Source organism: Anser cygnoides, chromosome 3 (assembly GCF_040182565.1).
Source record: "Anser cygnoides isolate HZ-2024a breed goose chromosome 3, Taihu_goose_T2T_genome, whole genome shotgun sequence".
NCBI lineage: Eukaryota > Metazoa > Chordata > Aves > Anseriformes > Anatidae > Anser > Anser cygnoides.
The window spans coordinates 113216023-113236382 of record NC_089875.1 but is presented as its reverse complement, the minus strand read 5'-3'; the positions used below and the strand labels follow the sequence as shown (position 1 = coordinate 113236382).

At 40.1% G+C, this 20360-nt stretch overlaps 1 protein-coding gene across 2 annotated transcripts in view; it reads left to right on the top strand.

Moving 5' to 3' along the window:
* LDAH (lipid droplet associated hydrolase) overlaps positions 1 to 20360 on the top strand; it is a 118837-nt gene that overhangs the window by 1920 nt on the left and 96557 nt on the right. For both annotated transcript variants that reach the window (XM_066995006.1, XM_066995007.1), the window contains exon 2: positions 11741 to 11899. In XM_066995006.1, coding sequence (XP_066851107.1) covers positions 11741 to 11899 — 159 coding nt within the window. The remainder of the gene's footprint in view (positions 1 to 11740; positions 11900 to 20360) is intronic.

Sequence of the window (20360 nt, the reverse complement as noted above, 5' to 3'; positions counted from 1 at the left end):
ACGCCTAGGTTATGTCTGCCAAGCATTAGGAGCAAACTTTCAAGGTGTAAGTTTTAGTGTTGTTTTGTGGACAGTTGTACAGACAACAGATATGCAATGTAAAAAGGACAGTTAATATTTGCTTATTTAGATTGGGCACATTGTTAATGGTGGCATAACTATGGCTTTTTTATTCTTGACAAACCACCGTGTAATTAATCTGTGAATTTTTATTAAAAAGCTTGACTAAATTGATTCCTGCTTACAGTTTGATAATATTTAGATGTTTGATAAGATTTATAAACAGGTTACACTGGGGGAAGCAAGTAATTCTGTTACAAGAATATTCATAATAGAAAACAAACGTGTGATATGAAAGGTCTGAATTTAACTGAGTCTTTGGCTTGAAACAAACCTATAATACTAGCCTGAGTACACTGTGGATGAGTGCAGTGAATGAGAGAACTGTTTGTTTACCTAGCTAGGTTTGCACAAACTCCTAATGCAGCTGTGCATTGTGTAAGTGCCTCGTTTTCATGTATTAGGTAACTGATGTGCCAGAACAGTGTCTCAACAGAGATGCTTCAAATCCAAGTGTGGCAGGATTTCTTCCTTCAGTATCCTCGCTTCCTGCTGCTGCTAGTAGCCATGCTGTTCTTTCGTTGCTTTCCTTTTTCTGTCTCGTCAGACTCCATTTACAGCCTGTTCCCTTTTCCTTTATTTAGACAGCTTGCTTACTCAAATTTCTTTTTTTAGAAAAGAAACCAAAACAACAACAAAACAAGTTAATAGGAATTATTTTGTAGATATCCACCCACCCAAATTTTACCTTTCAGAAGAAATTGGAGCACTAATTGGGAATAAAAGCAATTACCAGGTGATAACTAGATTATATTTGCACCTCAGATGAACACATGCTTTGTATGTATGTGTAATTGTACTTAGTCATGTGTTGTCAGGGGTTGGCAGGACTATTTTGGTGGGAGAAGCAGGGGCCTTGTACAAAATAGTGATGCTTCAGGGATTATTCTTGTTTTGAGGAACAAGCTAACACTGTTTCCAGCATGCCGAATCGACTTGGATCCTCCTGTTACTAGAACTGCCAGTCTGAATGTCAGAGCACAGATGCCTGGAGAAACTTTTCAGCTACTGCACCACTTTCTCCAGCCTGGCTGTTCAGCTGCTGTCCCATCCACTTCGCTAGCAGAATGATGAGCTCACCATTGCATCTTACTGGGAGAGACTCAGATTCTAGGACTTAGAAAAATAGTATAGACAACTCTAATATGTTATTCTAGCAACTCAGGAGGACGTCCAATGCTATTTGATGTTCTTCTTTGTAGTCTCTTGTTTATGTCTCGTGTTCATTGATTCTCCCATTTGATTTTCTTTGTCTGTTGCCCAGAGCTGCCCAAGGTCTATTTGTTGTCATGCCTTGCGGTGTCTTCCTAGCCTGATGAGGTTAGTAAATGAATTTCAGAACGTGCAATAGGCGGGAGGTGCTAAGCAGCAAGCATAGGTTGAGGGATAACTGGAGAAATGCTGCTGAGACTAGTAAGTTGATCCATTGTAAGTAAACAGTATTTTGCCTAATTCTCTATGTCCTTGTTAGAAAGCAAGCAAAACAGCGGTAGCTAGATACTCAAGCTGAAGGTGAGATAAACAGTTGATGTAAGAACATGTGCAAGTTGAAATAATAAAACAGGAAGAAAAAAATAGTGTTTTGAATTCAGAGCATGTGTTAGGCTTAGGTAGGGCAACTAATGCAAAACTGTGGAAGAAAGTGAGGAAAAAATGAATAGCTCTACAGAAAGATTCATGCTGTACAGCACTGCAAAGGATCAGGGGAACCAAATGGAGGACAGCCTGATGCTGATTGGATCGGTGTATGGTTGTTAGGTTTTCTTTTGCTTTGATATCTGCTTCTTGCTAGTATTCATTATGCTCTTTGAGCTTTGCCTTACTTAACAAGAAGAAAGAACAGACCTCCCCCTTGAGTAGTGAATCTAATAGGTTGTGAAAAAGGAGTTGTTTGACATTAGATGAAGTAGCAACTGCTTTTTGCTTCTTTTGCCTGACATTAATGCTGCTGAAAGGTGGGCGTTTCTTCAAAATCTTAAATTTTAGATGCTCTGGTTTAAAAGCTTGTAAAGATTAACATTACTTTAAATTCTAGCTTATTTTTGTTGAATATTGTCGATACTACCTCTATGAGTTAAGCAGCAGTCCAACAGAAATGTGGCTCTTGTAGGTTGCTTAATATACAATAAAAAATAAGAGCATAAAACATTTTTACAGAGCGAAATGTTTATTTGACTTAGCCTGTTTTTTTGGTTTGTTTTTTTCTCTCTTGAAAAAAGTGCAAAGCTCTCTGTTCCCTAGAGATAGTAGAAATTAAACATCAAAGGAGCATTATGTTTTTTTTAGTGAGCAAGTGTTTTTTTTCCCAACCCTTAGACCAGAAGCATACCCATTTGCATAGGTATTTGGGGGTGCTGAGGGATGAGAAGCTCAACAGGAGCTAACAATATGTACTTGTGGCCCAGAAAGCCAGACGTATCCTGGGCTGCATCAAAAGCAGCATGGCCAGCAGGGCGAGGGAGGTGATTGTCCCTCTCTGCTCTGCGCTTGTGAGACCCCACCTGGAGCCTGCTTTCAGCTCTGGGGGCCCCAGCACAAGAAGGACGTGGAAGAATTAGAATGGGTCCAGAGGAGGCCATGAGGATGATCAAAGACCTGGAGCACCTCTCCTATGAAGAAAGGCTGAGGGAATTGGGGTTGTTCAGCCTGGGGAAGAGAAGGCCCCAGGGAGACCTTACAGTGGCCTTCCAGTTCCTGAAGGGGGCTACAGGAAAGCTGGGGAGGGACTCCTTGTCAGGGGGTGGAGTGATAGGACACGGGGTAATAGCTTTTAACTAAAAGAAGGTAGGTTTAGATTAGATATAAGGAGGAAATTGTTTACTGTAAGGGTGGTGAGGCACTGGCACAGGCTGCCCAGAGAAGCTGTGGATGCCCCATCCCTGGAGGTGTTCAAGGCGAGGCTGGATGGGGTTTTGGGCAACCTGGCCTGGTGGGAGGTGTCCCTGCCTATGGCAGGGGGGGGCTGAAACTAGATCTTATAGGTCCCTTCCGACACAAACCATTCTATGATTGTAGGTTTCAAGACCTTTGTGAAAATATTGTTAGCACAAACAAAAACTGAGGTCTTTGACTGACAAAGGAAGAAAGAGATCAAACATAAACATCGGTGTTTTGTTGCCGGAAATACAAGGACATGTTAAATCCCCTTACCTACTCTGTAGAGTGCTGTGAACCAACAGTTGATGCTTCCAGCTGTGACTGTTTTCATAAAGAATGCTGTTGTGCCTTATAGCCTTAGCTGTTTCATCCCCTTGAGAATAGTGAAAAAATCAAGACAAAGAGTGTGGTAATAGTTTTGTTATCATTTATTTATGTTAATTGACAAGAATTCAACTTGATTCTTCTGCTGTCACTAGTATGTGTTGAACTCTTTTAAATGAAAATTCTCAGGGAGATCTAAGGAGTGGTAGAAGCTACAGTAGGCTTTCCTAATCCATTTCCCCAGGGTTATTGACCATGATCTCCATTAAATAATTTTGTATCAGACCAATGTAGACATGTAGTAGCATTATAGAATCTGAAAATGTTTTCTGATTTCTTGACTCTTTACCCCCAAAACTATTTATATTGGTGCAAAGCACCTTCTTTGGATCACGATTGATGGCAAATATTAGGGAAGCAATTTTTCTGTTGTAGTTGCTCTGTATTATAACATTGTATACCAGTGATCATTTGCAGCCGTAGATCCCCTCTTCTGTCTGCAGCTCATCAGAGACATTCAGCAAACAGATCCATCTATTGCCTATTTGAATCCACAAAATCTGGACCTTTTAAAGCTAATGCTTTGATTCTTGACTTCTGCCTTGCTTTGCTGAAAGGTTTCTCAATAGTTGACATTATAGTTTTTGGCACTTACAGGGGACCATTTGTCCAGTATAAAATTGATACCCAGAAGTTCTTTTCCTGTCTTCCCTTCCCCCCAGGACAACACACAGTTTCTTGGTGATAATTATGAGATTATTTATTAGCTGTAATGAAATCGAAGTTTTGTGTTGATACTGGAGATCCAGTTTTAGAACTAGGCTTCTTCCTACTCGGGTCTGTGCAGTCTCCTGTACAATGTCTCTGTACAAGGTTCTGAAATGAAAACTAGTTCTGGTTTCCATTCTGCACTTCAATTTTTTTTTATCATTACAGCTCTAAGCATGAATAAGCTGTAGCCTGTACACCATTCCCATGCATTTCACAGACATTTTTGCACAGTCATCAGTGAAATTCTTCTAACCAAGGAAGCAATGGTGTAGGGGGGGGCAACACAGGAACAAAACAAGCTAAGGGCTTCAGATTACTAGGTCACTGACTGATCCCTGAATAAAAGTCCTAATTACTTCCCTTGTTTTAGATGGAAACAGCCTACTGTTCTGAACTGTCTGAGGTATAGATGTTGTGTTTTACTGGGTTATTTCATTTAACTACATTGCTTTATTTGACATGTCCACAGGGTTTCCCTTGTTTTCACAAATAACACAATGGTTTTTACTTACTGCGTCAGCATGAAAGGGGCTAGCATGTCCTTTCCATCATATGACTGGCAGAATTATACTGTAAAATAAAATGCAGAAATGTTTCAGTTACATTTGCTACTTACTGCTGCTGCTTTTCTTATACAGAATGAGTCAAGATTTGTGACCGATGTCACAACAGCTTGCAAAGTCTTTGGCCTATGCTTGTAGTTTTTCTACTGAAAATCTGGCATCTACTGTTCGTCTGTAGTTTGTCTAAAGAAATCCTTGCTGAGATGTAGGCATCTTGCATTCCACCCCTCATTCGCTGCTGCAGGTTTCCTACCAGGTCAGTCTGTCTGTTCCTACTGCTACCAGCTCTTTGCTGTTAGCACGTTAGTTCCAGTCTGCAAATCAAGGAGCTTGTGTCAGGTCTGGATGGTTCTGTTCTGGGGGCAGTGTTGCAGAAACTGTTAGAGCCTTAGCATCTAGCAGTCAGCAGGAGCAATCCCACTTCCTATTTTTTCAGTTGCTCTATCGCATTGTGATATTGAATTCAGTCACATAAACTCACCATTTAGGGTGTGTTTGTTTTTAAGCTGGTACAGTTAATCCATGGAATACATCTACTTCAGTTTCCAGTGTTTTTGGGGGCTGATGACATTCCTTTTCTCTGACCTATATACTTTGTTGTTGTCATCTACTATATTCATGAAGCTCTCTGCTGCCTTTGCTGAAGTACTAGAAAAATTGGCTGAGATCCTTGTAGCACTTCATCGCTGATCTTTTCTGGTATTTTAGGGCTGTTAAGAATAGTAAAAAGTTGGTTTGAAGAAACCTGTGGAGAACATTTGGTCCAACCTGTGGAGAAAATTTGCTCCAATCTTCTATTCAGACCAAAATTATTTTGTCTAGCTGAGTCTTAAAAACTTCCAATGGTAGAGGTTCCACTGCCTCTCAGACTTATCATCCATTGTCTTCCTAGTGAAGTAATCTTTCATAATGTCCAAATCTCTCAAGGCGCAACTTGTAGCTGTTGCCTCTTGGTTTACCACCTGCTGTTGCAAAGAAAAGTCTGGCTTTGTAGGTATCTTTCAGATTGATCTAGGTTGCTATTAGATTACAACTTAACCTCTTCTTGGTGGAATAGAAAAATGCAATTTTTAAGTGTTGGTCCTTGTCCTTTAGACACGAGTCATGCTTCAGCACCTGTATCATCTTGATTGTCATCTGCATGGCTCTCTCCAGTATGCTAATGTCTTTTTTGTACTGAGGAGTCCAAAACTGGGCAAAGTGCTCCAGATGCGTTCTCTCCAATGCCAAGCAGAGGAATATAGTCATACTAATTAACCAGCTGGCTACTCTGGCAAATGCAGCCTTATATATGCTTGCAAGGGCACGCTACTGACTCACGTCTGACTTGTTGTCCATTAGTGTCTTTCCTGCAAAGCTGCTTTCTCACCCGTGGGCACCCACCCCGTGCTGTGTTGGTTTATTGAACAGCTGCAGGTGCAGGGCTTTCTGCCTGCCATTGGATTTCACGTGGTTTCTGTTAGGCTGTTTTTCTAGCCTGTCAAGGTCCATTTGGATAGCAGCACTGCCTTGGAGTGTTTGAGTTGGTCTCTTTCTCCCTATCCAAGACTGGTGTTATGCACCAACCTGCTGACAGTGCTTACTGTCCCATTGTACAGATAGTTAATGACAACACTGAACAATATTGTCCCAGTATTGATCCTTGAGGGATACAGCTGGTAAATTAATGTTTTTCTTTGTTGTATAGGATTTTGTTGAGTCTTGTGGGTTAAGCTAAACAGCATCTACTTTTCTCCCCTCATCGAGTCATTTGTCCTTCATAAAAGGCGGTGAGGTTATTCAGGCACATTGTGCCCTTGCCAAATCCGTGCTGGGTGTTCTCAGTCACTTTTGTGTGTTTGAATACAACTTTGGGAGGATTTTTTGTGACAGCTTTCTGAGAACTGAGATGAGGCTGACTGGCCCTTAGCACCCTTCATCCACCATCTTTAACACATGCATTTTTGTTGCCTTTTTTGTTGTTTTCAAGCACCATCCCTAGTCATTGCGACAAATCAAAAAAGGCAGGGAATGGACTCACAACAGCCCTGGCCAGCTTTTTGGGCACCCTGGGATGTCTCTTATATGGTTTTGTGGAAGAGCATATGTCAAGTTTGCTTCACTGTTCCCTTTTCCTTTACTTTGGTTCCACCACTGTTCTATGCAGGCAAGATCTCTTGACTCTGTTGAGAGTGGAAAGGCCTTACAGAGAGATACGGACAAAGTATAGAGCTGGGCAGTCACCAGCAATATGAAGTTTAGCAAGAGCGTATGCCGGATTCCACACTTGGGAAGGGACAGCCACAGATTTGAGTACATGCCTGGGGGATGAGAGGCTGGAGAGCAGCTCTGCAGAAAGAGATCTGAGGGTTTTGGATGACAGCAAATTGAGTATGAGTCAACAGTGTGACCTGGCAGCCAGGAGGGTCAGCAATGTCCTGGGGTGCATCAGGCACAGCATTACTAGTTGGCTGAGGGAAGGGATTATCGTGCTCTACTGTGTGATGTAGCCTCAGCTTGAGTACTGTGTGCAGTTTTGGGTGTCACAGTATAAAAAGGACATAAAACTATTAGAGAGGGTCCAAAAGAGGGCAGCAAATATGGTGAAGGGTCTAGAGGGCAAGACTTACAAGGAGCAGCTGAGCTGCCTTGGTTTGTTCAGCCCCGAGCAGAGCAGGCCGAGGGGAGGCCTCATGGCGGCCTGCAGCTCCCTCACGAGGGGAGCGGAGGGGCAGGCGCTGAGCTCTGCTCTCTGGGGACAGCGACAGGACCCGAGGGAACGGCATGGAGCTGGGACAGGGGAGGGTCAGGCTGGGGTTAGGGAAAGGTTCTGCACCCAGAGGGTGGCTGGGCACTGGGACAGGCTCCCCAGGGCAGCGATCCCCAGGGCACCAAGTCTGCTGGAGTTCAAGATCTGTTTGGACAGTGCTCGCAGACATAGGGTCTGATTTTGGGTGGTCCTGTCTGGAGCCAGGACTTGGACTTAGTGATCCTCGTGGGTCCCTTCCAACTCAGGAAGTTCTGTGGTTTTATGATTATCTTTGCCCTTGTGATTACCACTGTTTCCCTCACTTAAGTGTCATTCTTCAGATCAGGTACAGCGACCTGTTTGTCCTGTCTTATGATTGGGTAATTTATAGGCCATATTTTAAACAGCTTACTCTGGTGTTGTTATACAGTGCTAGACCAAGTTTGTGATAGTTCTTTCACAGAACAGTATTTTGGATGCAGATCACAAATGTTGTTTTTCCCAATAGATCTTTCAAATAAAACCTTAAATCCAAGTAATAGCGTAAGGTAGAGCAGTTAATAAGCTATCAGGACAGTTGCATAAATAATTAAGCATTGTGAATGCAAAGGAAGGTTGCTTTTACTGTTAGCATTTTGCTTTAGAGTCACCAGCAACAAGGATGAACGTGAAGAGATCTAGTTGTATGGCAGAAGTAGTCTCTTCCTTGTGGATAACTTTGTTTCCAAATATTCTCATCTGGTGTAGTGGCAATGGGTGGAGTCTGGTGGTATGACACGTAAATATACGTGTTTCTTTGTAAGTATCTTTAAGTATGTCAGATGTGTTTTAAGTTCTCATGATAGGCTTTGCTGACTACAGGGTGATTTGCTTCATCCGGAGGTAGAAACCGAGCGGCTGGTCCCATGGTTCAGCAGTCAGTCCCTCTGCTGTGGCCTAGATCTCTGTATCCGGTAAGAGGAGTTTGCTGTCAGGTAGACACCTGTGTTAAGGGTGTGTTAATCCAGGGCTAAAGCCCTACCCAGCAAGTCAAAGCACATGCTTGTGTATTCTAGCAGAAGTTCAAGCCATGTCTTTCCCACTGGATAAATACTGTTGACAGAAACTGTCCTTCTTGCAATACTTTTCCATGGATGCTTAAAGAGCGTATGGGTAGGGGTTGGAGATGAGAGAAAATACTGCATGGGACTTATTTCCTACATAGTTGCATCTCTTTCTCTAGCTCTGTTCTTCTCTTCCACAATGACTCATGAAACTCTTTCTGGTCACGTCTGTGGTTCTGAGTTCTCCTTAGCTTGCCTACAGCAGTGGCGCGAACTGTGCCCTCTGCCAGCTGGCTGAGCCAGTAGGAGCCTCATCTCAAAACCCATCCATTAAATGCATCTGGAAATTGATGGGCTGTCTTAAATATTTCTATGGGAGATACAGGCAATTAATTCCAGAGATAGATGCCTATAATGGAAGTATTGTTCTTGAAAACTGCTTTTATGAAGAGCAAAGGAGAGCCATAGGTATTTGGGAATATTATTCATTTTCTCTTAAAACAAGTCAGAGTAGCATCCTAGAAGTATATCCCGTTCCTTTTCTCTGTTTTTCTCTTCAGTCCATCTATATTACTACAGACCATAAAATTCCAAATAAAAAACCCAACAATGAATAATAAAATAAAATCCTTAAGCTTTTACAAAGTGTGAGTACTAGGAAACCTTTTGGAATTGTCTTACGTGGGCAGTTTTTCAGAAAACCATTTTTTTTAGTGCACAGTCTTACTGCAGTGCTGTGCATAGTAGAAATTGGAAGTTATATTAAAAAGTGGAATAAAGCTACTACAGAAATCGATGTGAACCTGAAAAGTCTACCATTTCAGTCTAAAATGTGTTGGCCTTCCTGTTTCATTTTTTAGTTTATGACCTTATATTGCAGATGCTACTCGTGAATGAAGAATTGCCAGTGGGATTTCCCTTTGGAGTTGCTCAGTAAAATCAATTCAGAGTGAAACTTGACAAACTATTTTTTTATTGGTTTGCAATCAGAAACTTTGTATGAAATTTATTTTTTTGGATAAGGGTTTTGGATAAGGCTTCTTGGATTGTAAACACTTCAGAAGATGGATGACAAGCTAAAAGTGTACAGTGGTTGTTGATGTAACTGGGTTTCTCTGTCAGATGCTCTTGGTGTCTTTCAGTTTTGAGTAATTAAGAAATAAAAAGCAGGAATTATGAAAAGCGGGAAGTACTCTCTGCAAATTATTCCTTATTATTAATGTTTGAAAGTATTCACTTCAATTACTTACCTTCCCGTCACTGTAAGTTAGTAACACGGTGAATAAAGTAGTAGTAAAATTTTCTCGTTTGGCATTAATAGAGCTTTTTTTGTGGGGAAGTAGGTAGGTGGGGGGGGGGGGGGGGGGGGGACTTCATCCAGAGAATAGTGCTGTAATTGAAAGCACCAAACAACACTTCTTTCTTCCCCCCAGAAGCATTTTCTGTTTGTATTATGCTCAATTTTTTCAAGGTACTTTTTGTTAATTCAAAATAAAGTACTATCAGTCTTGTCCACTGTTTTACTTAAACCTTGCAAAACTTCAAATGAGAACTGGGGGAAGTGAGGAAATGTTTCTACAAGTGCATTTTGGTTCATGTAGTTGAAGATTGTTACTTCATGGCTTCATTCAGATCTGTTTCTTCCACGTTGTGTAACACTAGGCATTTTCGACTTTGAGTGTCCCTCCGTCAGGGTCCTGGAAACTTTGGCTTTAAATGTCTTTATTTTCTAGTGGCTGCTCTGCAGTACAAACAGGACAGATATCCATGCTTTAACAGTCTTTGTTCAGTGTGAGATATTTCAGTATGGTAATAAAGTAAACTTACTATAACACTTTTTAGAGCTTATGGTTGAGTTTACATGCCTGAAACTTCACAAACTGATTAGGAAATAGAATTTGGATCCATGTATTCAACAATGAATGGCTTTTTTTTTTCACTAAGCTAAAAGATTTGAAAGTGCTAATGTTATCCTAACTAGATACTTAAAGATTAAAGATCAATTTTTTTGTATATTTATATTTCGGTCAACTTTAATGTCAGTACCTGGTACACCCTGAAAGTTAGACTTAATCAGACACACAGACAAAAAAAAAGATTCAAATAACAATTTGATTAAATTGGAAAGAATTAAGACGGACGGCTTTTTCCATTACAGGTGGTCATATTTTGGACCAAAAAAAAATGCATAGTCATTCCTGTAATAATTTAACCAAGCCTTTCAGCTCCATGTAAGTGAGGATATTCTGCTTGAGAAGCCTGAAATGAGTTTCTTCTAAGATGGGAACTGTTTTGCAGAGCTTAAATAGCCCTCAAAGTTGATACAAACAGCACTGTTGACCTACTGAGTACAGGTCTCAGTTCTGAGTGATGCATATCTGTACTCCAACAAGGACAGACTTCTGACTCTTCATTTGATAGCTCATAGTTCATCTCAGCGACATTTTGATTTTTAACTAGTCACTTGATGAAGAGGCTTTTTTTACTTAAGGGAAGATGCAGGAGTTTGTTCAATCAGCCAGTTCCAAAGTGGTACCCTATTAGTACATGGCCATTTCGTGTGTGACAAAAACATGAACTGATGAACATGCTGTGCTTATATGGCACCGTGCTGTTTTATTTCCCATCACTGTATTCAAATAACTTAAGAAAAGTTGTAAAGGGGAGCATAAATACGTGCCTGAAGTGTTCAAATCTTGATGAGCTTTAACTGACAAAGGCTGCTCTTTTAAACCATTGAAAGCTTCTAGATAATTTAGTTGTGTTGGACTTAAAGATGAGGAACTCAGCTACTGCTGGAAGGCTGTCTGGTAACTAGCACATTTGCCTTTTGGCTTCCATCGTCATCGTTTCCTTATGATTTCTTTATGATGCTGTGTTCCCATAGTGAGGCACACAGAACTTGTGAAGGCGTTCATGCAGTACTTCTCCTTGGTTTGGTATTTTTTTATTTTCTTTGTCTTCACATATGTTTCAACTGAGTCTTTCCTCTGTACTCTGTTAATAAGAAATTTAAAATTATTTGCATTTAAGGTAGACTAGATATTATTGTCCAGTTCATCATTGTATACTTGTGACAAAATCTGAAGTGGTAGTGTGCATAAACTCTTGCAACTTATTCAAACATCAAATATTGAATCGGGCCTCTGTTTACTGGAGATGACAGTTGCTTGGGAGGGTAGTATTTTGTTTGTTGTTGGTGGATTGTTTTTTTTCTTTCCCCAGTTGTTCTATGGGAAGGTACAATAGCAGAGAGCGAGCTATGTAAATATTTGCTGATCTCTTTCTAACAGTATCTTTTTTTTGTCTTACAGCAAACATGAGGTCAGCATCAGAAGAGCCAGTCCCATTACATGAAGAATTTATCTACTGTTGTGGAGCTGCTACCCATGTTTTAAAATGTGGGCCATGGAAGGACCTCTCGAAAGATCAAAGTAAAAATCTCCCTAGGCTCTTATTCATGATTATTCCTGGTAAGGGTCTTTTTGTTTGTTTTTAAGCCTGGAAATGTGATGAATTGGAATAGGCATATTCAGTTTCCATGTCAAAAATGTTACTAGATAAATGATGGAATTTGTCATATACACGCGGCTAAAAATCAGTGTTATTACAGTGGTGAAATTCCTTTGTTACACTGGGTTAGTACTGTTACCTATATTTTTAGTAGTGCCTTAAGGTAAAACTGAGAAATTAGGATGTCACTTACTCTGTGGTAGCTGTTTGCTGACAGCATTGTATATTCTCATCACTCTTTCCATTTATTTCTTGTATGTTAAAATGCTACTGCCATGTCAGCCTTGTGCTAATTGTTCAAGTATATTCTGGTGCTTATGGGCTGGTCTTTACTTAGTGGTGAAAGGGTGCCCAGGTCCCATTTTTCATTTTTTACAAGGTTTTGGAAGCACTGTAGACTATTTTATGTCCATTTCTTCAGGCACAATGATTTTATGTCCTAGCCTCCTGTAGCTGAATAAATAGCCTAACTTTTAACACCATCACAGTGAAGTTTAAATGCTTTCTGTAACTGAAAAGAAGAAATAAGCGTCCCATTGTTTCATCTTGCTACTGCTTCATGGGAACAGATTTTTAAGCCTGATGCAGAGTGTAAGTTTTTCCTAAAGACCATCTGTATGGATCCAAATTGTTGAACAGTTTTGCAGAGGTGCAAGCATGATTTGATGCTCTTTGATTGCTGATTTCTTCTAGCATTTTTGGAAGTACTAAATGAGCAGGTAAGTGTTTCTTCCCCTAAGTTCTGGAGACTTGGTCTGTCTTCAGGTTGTGATGCCCATCTTTTTGGGCTGGTGGTAGAGCCTTGTAGCTAGGGTAAACCTGTAAAGCTAACAAACATCAGTAGAAGGGTTTGTAGAGGAAGAGTGCAAGTGTCAAATGGATGTATTGGCATCTAAGATGAGGCATCACTCCAAGGCATGTCAAGTTACTTTGGTTGAAATGCACCAGGACACACAGGCTTTATAGGCTCTATATTCATCACAGGAAACTTGTATACAAGAAAACATAGTGGCAGGGCTAACTGGATCTTAATTCCTGTGGGACACTTGTATGAGGACTTCTTAATAACATTTTATATTAACCCGATAAGTAATCATAAATAAACATCAGCAGGATATTCACAGTGCTCCTGTAGTGATGTGCCAGCTTTTGTGAGCAGTTGATTAATGTTTTTGCTCTTATTTCAGAATTATGTTGGTAACGCACTGGAAGTTCTCTCACTGAGAAAACAAAAAATGTAACAACAACAACTGCTAAGCTGCAAAAAAAAAGCTGGCTTAGGAAATAACTGATGATGGTGAGGGTGTTTTCTGGCAGACAGTAACCAACCAGAGTACCCAGTGCCTCTCAGCTTTTCCCCCTGCTCCGTAACTGAAGTCACTGTGAAGTGCTAAGTGTTATGTCCTGTTAAGAACAGATCATTTTTGCTTGCATAAAATATAAAAGCAAGGAACTTTTCACACGAAGAATCTAAAAGATGAGTGATGCCATTGTGGATATGGTGTTTCACTTACAGTGCTTGTCTTTTGTAACAGTTGTAAAATAAGCAAAAATAACCAAGTTGTCATAACCCTTCTTTTACTAGTTTTACAATAAGTAGGTGTTTATTTCTTTTCAGGTGATAATTTAATATTTTTGACTTAACCACATCAATCTTTGCATCTAACGCTGATACCAGGATTTTATTTGAGTAACAAATGTTGATATTGAGGAACGCAAAGATGTGTGTACATCTGAGTCTACTGAGAGAGAGATCCAAAAATAATCATTCAACAAATGTTAGATTTTCAAAGCCAAGTGTTTAAATGTTGAAGAATGGCAAAATGATTTGAATTCTGACTTGAATCATGGTTGCTGCTCAACACCTGCTACCCTTTCTCACAAATCCTGTGCATTTTTTGCTTATTTCTGTTTTGCTCTTGATTTGTCTTGCCATATCAGCCACTTCCTTTAAACTTTCCTTCAGGGTTCCTGTTGACCTCCTGCTTTTGTTCCTGAACAGATTATATTTTGACTCTGATTAGTTTCTTGCTGTCTGGTGTCTCCAAGGGTACAGCGCCACCGAGAGCTAAAAGCTTCTCTTCTAAAGAAAAGAGATTTGTACCTCCAGCTGGCCTTAAGAAGCGCAAACAAAAGAAAAACACACCAAATACTGTGAAATGCATTTAAAAACTGATCTTTTGAGGCATTACCCCAACATGTGAAATTTCCAAAGCTTTCTGTTAGGACTGTGTATGCTTTCACTCCAGTATCCATACCTGCCACCTACGGTTCATTTTGCGATATGATGAGCTGGGTGGCCTGAACGTCACTGAAGAAGGAGCTCTGAAAAGCCACCAAAGCAGGCAGAACATTTAAGCTGACTTCTAAGTTACTTGATTTGTAAATCTCCTCCAGGGATTTTGAGTATTATGGTGAACGTTTTGGCCAAGATTACACTGTTGTTCTGGAGGATGCTTCTGTTGGTTAACCCATGTGGTAGTGCTGTTTGTTCTTCTGGTTCCTCATTTTTTTCCTGCTTTTTCACCACCTGGAGTTGGTTGAAGATACTAGTTGCATCATTTCGTAGGATACTGTAAGACTTTTTCAGGCAGAGACAATTATCTTGCATGTATGTGTGATTCCTCTTCCTGAGCAGAAAGTACTGAAATAGGCCTGGCAGCAGTAAATTAAGGAAAAGTTTTAGGAAATAAATTACCTTACACTGTTGCATTGTGTATTGATGGGCACAATGTTTCTTTCTCTTCTTTTGCTTTGTTTATTCACTAATGATATGTAAATAATAAATGTTTCTTAAAGCTTCTGACTAGGATGTGTGACTTTTTTTTTCACCTCTTCATATCTTTGTTGCCCTGTAAAAGAAATACTTCATTTGCTGTCTTTCTTTTGGAGAAAATGTCATATCCTATCTGACGTACCTCATCTATAAAAGTGAAGTGTAATGTGTTATTGCTGGTTGATACTTAATTTGGAAACTGGGTCAAGAGAAATCGTTATTTTTAAGGCATTTGCCTCGAATGACTTGATTTAAACTCTTTTCTTATGTGTGTTACTGTGAGATGAGTGTCACATTACTTATGGTTGCAGTTCCTCCTTGGAAGAACAAACTAAAACTCCCTTTTTTACCTTGGAAGTGTAGTGAGGGCAAAACCACGGCGTCGCTATCTTCGTTTTGGCTACCCAAATTCAGTAGTCAATCAAGTCACCCAAGCTCCTTGCTGTGACTGCCAGGGAGCTGGCTAGGAGCTGGCATAACATAATGCCTTTTTGCTTCTCATAAATCATTTTTTTTCCTGGTTTGATACATGCCTCACTTCTGGCCTTCAAGGAGAATTCTGTCTGCCAACACAGAAAACACCGCTCTAGGGGAGATCCGGACATTTGGGTCATCTGGCATCTGTATACCTAAACAGGATTAGATAGCATTCCCCTCATGGTTTTGTAGCTGTCTGAGTATGAAATGTAGAGCCCTGCTGGGGTCCAACAATTTTCACACTTGAAAGGCGTGTATCCCGGGCTGAGATCCCTTATGGGATGAAATAACGAAGGGCAAAAGGACGGCTTGGTACAGGTCGATGGGGGGGGGGGGGGGGGGGGGGGGAATAAAATACCCAGACAAGGGCAGCTCTCCCTCAAACAGGGAAGCATGCGCAGCCAAGTGCTCGGTGATCCGAACGGAGCATGGTTAGTCCTACTGTGGGTGACACGTTGTTCTGTGTGTTACTGCTCTGGTACGTGCGTTCCGGTGTTAATGAAATCCATGCGTGTGATTTTTGTTTACATACAGCCCAAACAGGGCATGGGGGAGGCAAGTATAGAAGAGAAGGATGATAAAATTCTCAGTTTCTGCTGGGATTGCAAGACACTTGAGAGTAAATCCTATATCCTCGTTTTCTTTTTGTTAGTCATATTCCTTCCTGATGGGGAGGATTTCTCTCTCCCATGACTTATTTTTTGAAAAGGGTTGAGGGAGCTGGCTCCAAAACATTCTCGTATTCTGAAGCCAGTGGTAAAATTCCCATCAACTTCAAACGAGGCAGAAGTCTGCCTCCTGTGGACTGACAGCTTCCCATGCTTGAAGCAGTTGAAATGCAGAACATTCAGTGGAGTTCAGTCTCATTTAACAACAGGCTAATGCTTTTACATATGGTGGTCTGTGTACGCTTGAATAAATGATATGCTGAAATGTTTAATGTGAACTTTCTTGTTTCATAACATTTTTCCTTGTGAAAGCAAAACCACTGTATAGGAATATGTATTTATTGAAGTAATTACTGTGTAAAAGGCCCAATTTGTCCTGTTGTCCTCAGTCAATAATATATGTGTGCTTGTTTACAGTTCTTAATATGAATTCTTTTCTATTAAAATCAATGAAATTTACTCAGAGTAAAATTAAATGTATACACGATCAGGTTCCCAGTTTTCTGGAAATGTAGGCGTTACGGGAAAGGATGGGAATTATTTTTTTCCTCTTGTGTTATAAAGGTCTGTTTTTTCCTTTTGCAGTGTTTGTTTAGTGTAAAATTAGCAGAGAAGTATAAAATCTACTACAGCAGTATTTAACATTGCTTGGATTCATTGGAAACCAGGATCCACAGAGTGTAATGGAATATTTTTTTTACTGTTTTAAGAGTATCTGTCTATTTGTGTCTGTGTACTTATGAAACATTTAACTTTGTAAATAAATACAGTATGAATTTTAAAACCACCGTGCTGTTTAGCTCCATCTTCATAAAGTTTTTCTCTTGTGTTTCGTTGCAGGAGTTCATTGCAATATCTTCATTGCCAGCATCAGTTTTGTTACCATTGCTGTAAACTAGGCAACTTTGTTATTTGCTATCTTGTACTCAGGAAACTTTGTTCATGGTTGATAATGAATAATACAAATAATATTTTTTTGTGGTAAAGCATGCTACAGAAGTTTTGTTCATTAATATACAGAAACCTCAGAATTTGCTGCTTTGGCATACATGCAGAGCGTTCCCTATGCTTGCCAACTTTCTTGATCTGCCTGCTTGCAGTCAGATTGCTGCTGGGATATTGGATCATCATATTGTTTTACCAACTTATGCAGTGGCTTGGTGGTGTTTAAGTCCTTATAGGCTTTAAACAGATGCTTTCTTCAAAGTATAAAGATTTAATCTCTTGAGATAATCCTCCCAGTCAAGAGTTGCTTATGGTTTTCTGCACGACAGATGGTTGAGACTTGGATTCTGATCTGCTCTTAGGAGTAGCTACATGTACTTTCACAAGACTGCTGTCACTTCAAGACTACTTAGCTGTTTTTCAGTAGTGAAAATAGTACAATTTTTCTAGATTATGACAAGTCTTTAACGTGTTCTCCCTTGAAGTGAGACTTCCTGTTAGCTTTAAAGGCTTTGAAGTTCTATTTTTGACTATTCTGCAAGGACTCTGAAAAGTCTTCAATACTTTGGCTTTGTCTTCATGTGTTGCTTTTTTAAAATCAAAGCATCTATCAACATTTTCATAAGAAAAGTTTATTAAGGTTCAGTATATAATAATACTTTGCATTAAAACTAATTGCATAGCCCTGAGGCTTAATAACTTTGTATTTTAACATTTGTTTTTTTTTTCCCTTTGCTATTGTAAAGTTGTTAATCATTCTGTCTGCTGAGCAATCACTGGAATGAGTAGTTTTTCAGAGGCCTACCAAAGGAGCTACTGTTCCCACCAAGACTAAGGACTTTGTCATTTAAAAAAAAAAAAAAATGTTCCTGGCTCTACAAATCACGTAAAGCATGTTTACTCCAATTCTCTTCAGTTGGATTTTAGGATATGCTTTAATTTAAACAAAATCAATGGGCTTAAATGGGCCTCTTGCTGTATGATCTGTATGTTGTAACCATTTGTAAGCAAGAATTGCATGAGATCTTGTAAGGACTCCCACTATTAGTGGATTAGGTTGCAGCATATAGCTTCTGGCAGCCTTGGCGTCTATGTAATTCAGAATCTGGTACGTGAACCTTGGTACTTAATGCGCGATTAAACCAGTGAAAAGCAAAAAGAGCAAAACTGTTTGTGAAGCAGAATCAGCTTTTGGAGTGAGACCATTCAGTCGTTCAAGGGAGGCACTTCCCTCCTCTGCCTCCTTTGCACGTCAGTCAGTGTATCCTCCCCGGGGCATGGCAAGGTTCACCGTTCACACAGGAGCGGAGGGAAATACTGCTGGCAGTGAACAGGCAGATGAAGAGGAAAGATGACTTTGTACCTCCTGGGCAAGGGCACTTCGAGGTTCTGGCTCCTGTTCTAGTGCCGCGTACGCTTTGTGCTCACAGTCACTGAATGAGCTCCAGCAACAACTTTATGAACAAAATCAAGAACCTGTTCTGTCTGCGTTAAGCAGTAAAAGATTATTTTTTTGACTGAATAGTGCCAGAGCTCCAGCAATCAAACTGTCTGTCCAGCCCCACCTGACCTTGTACCTTTGCAGTTTTATCACTATCACTACCTGGTCATCCAGGCTTCTTGTCCAGGTGTGGATTGGGATCTTTATGTATTTTTTGGAGGGGGGTGCACCCAAAAGGTAGTAAACATAAACATATGGATAACCTTAGTTAAATAGTTGATTGGAATTAGCCCCTTTTCCAAGAACTGTTAATTTCAGCTGCCCGCTTCTTGCCTTCACAGCCATACTGCATAACACTGAAGTCTGTGTTTGTTGAGTGTTTGGTACCAAATAGAATTAAAAATTGCTAAGGCGTGAAAATTGGTGCTTAAACACAGTATGGAAAGGGTATGCCAGAAGAGGGAGCTGTTCTAAAGATTAGAAAAAAAATATAGCATTTCTTGGAAAGCATTTTGCTGTAATAGCCAGCTATACCATACACCAGCAGGCTTCAGGCTATCATCTGAATGCATATGTAGGCACAGACTGTTTCTCCACAGTCTGTGCATTGCAAAAAAAAAAATAAATAGTTTTATAGGACCATTCATGGGGCAGTGATTAATGGTTCTGGTGGTTGTTGAAGGTCATAAAAATGCCTTTAACTTGTGTTATGGGGAGCAAAATAAAGGAAGTCCACTTAGAGCAGAGAATGCAAGGACTGGAATGTTGGGGCTTTTGTTCCCAGCCTTGCCACTGGGTTGCTTTTCAATAGATGCTTCAGTCATCCTCACAAATTGTGTAGCAAACCACCAAACAAATCTTCCTTCCCATTTGCAAAATTTATCTAATCTATCACCAAAGTCTCTAAGCCAGCATTCAGTAACAGTCAGCTAACAATGTGTAAATAAATTACCAATAAAAGCACAACTGGATAGAGTGAGACAACGAATACTTCCTCTCCTAGCATGTTTAACTCTGGGCAGCTCCACTCTTTCTGGTTTTGTGAAATACTTGCACCAGGACATGTATCATCTTCTGTTTGTACAGCACTAAATACCCAAAGGACACTAAGGAAAATAACTTATCACACTTAAATACTTCAGCTCTTTATTATGTTAAAAAAAAAAAAATGCTGATTTTGCTTTGGATCTGGGTGGTTTGAATTAAGTAATTCTTTTAGATGCAATGATAATTTTGACATGAAAGTCATAGTTTAACTGCTCTCCTGCTAATATTGGAAAAAAAATGCATATGATTTCTGTTTACAGGCTTAGTTTTCATGATCTGAAGCTGAAGCTAACAAGTTTTTTGTGTGCATATATATATATTCACACATTGTTTTCTGTGTGGATGTATATTTACCATCATGTTAGCACTGTCCTCTGTGTTTATCTTCTTACCTCCAGTAGTTTCAAATAGAAGGAGTTACACATGTTCTGCTAGCTGTGCTTATTCCCACCAGACCTTCCCAAGTAGAGCAGCACTGCTGTTGTCAGTTCTCAGCTGAAGAAATGAAGCAGAGAGGAAGGGTACTTTGTTTTTAGGTACTGAAAAACAAAGATATTATTGATGATATGTTACACCTCATGCAGGGAATCGTCCTGAGAACCTTGTTGTGTTGGACTCTTGGCCCCTGTGACAAGCACGACTGTATCAGAGGACTTGAAGCAGCCACTTGCTGCCTTGAACGTACTTCTTGCCTCCTGAACTGCTGCTCGCAGAAAGCCAGCTGGTATTCCTAAAGCTCTCAAGAATATATTATTTTTTTCCTGTATCCCACCTGTCTCTCTAATGACCTTGTGTAATCAATGTCAGGCAATCACAGCTTTCCTGGAAAGTCTCTGCTGTTCCTTGCTTTACTGAAAGTGGGATGTATTTGAACCTCCCTTTGGAGACTGGGAGGAGGACCTGGGGTATTCATCGAGCTCTTGCCTTCAACCATCAAGCCCTTGTCTTAAGGCCATAAAGCAGACTCTGCTGAGTCTAAAGTATAACACAAGTTAGAAAATGTTTAGTTTATATATTAAGACCCACCAGGCACTGGAAATCTAAGAGTTTAATGCTTGGAGCACTTA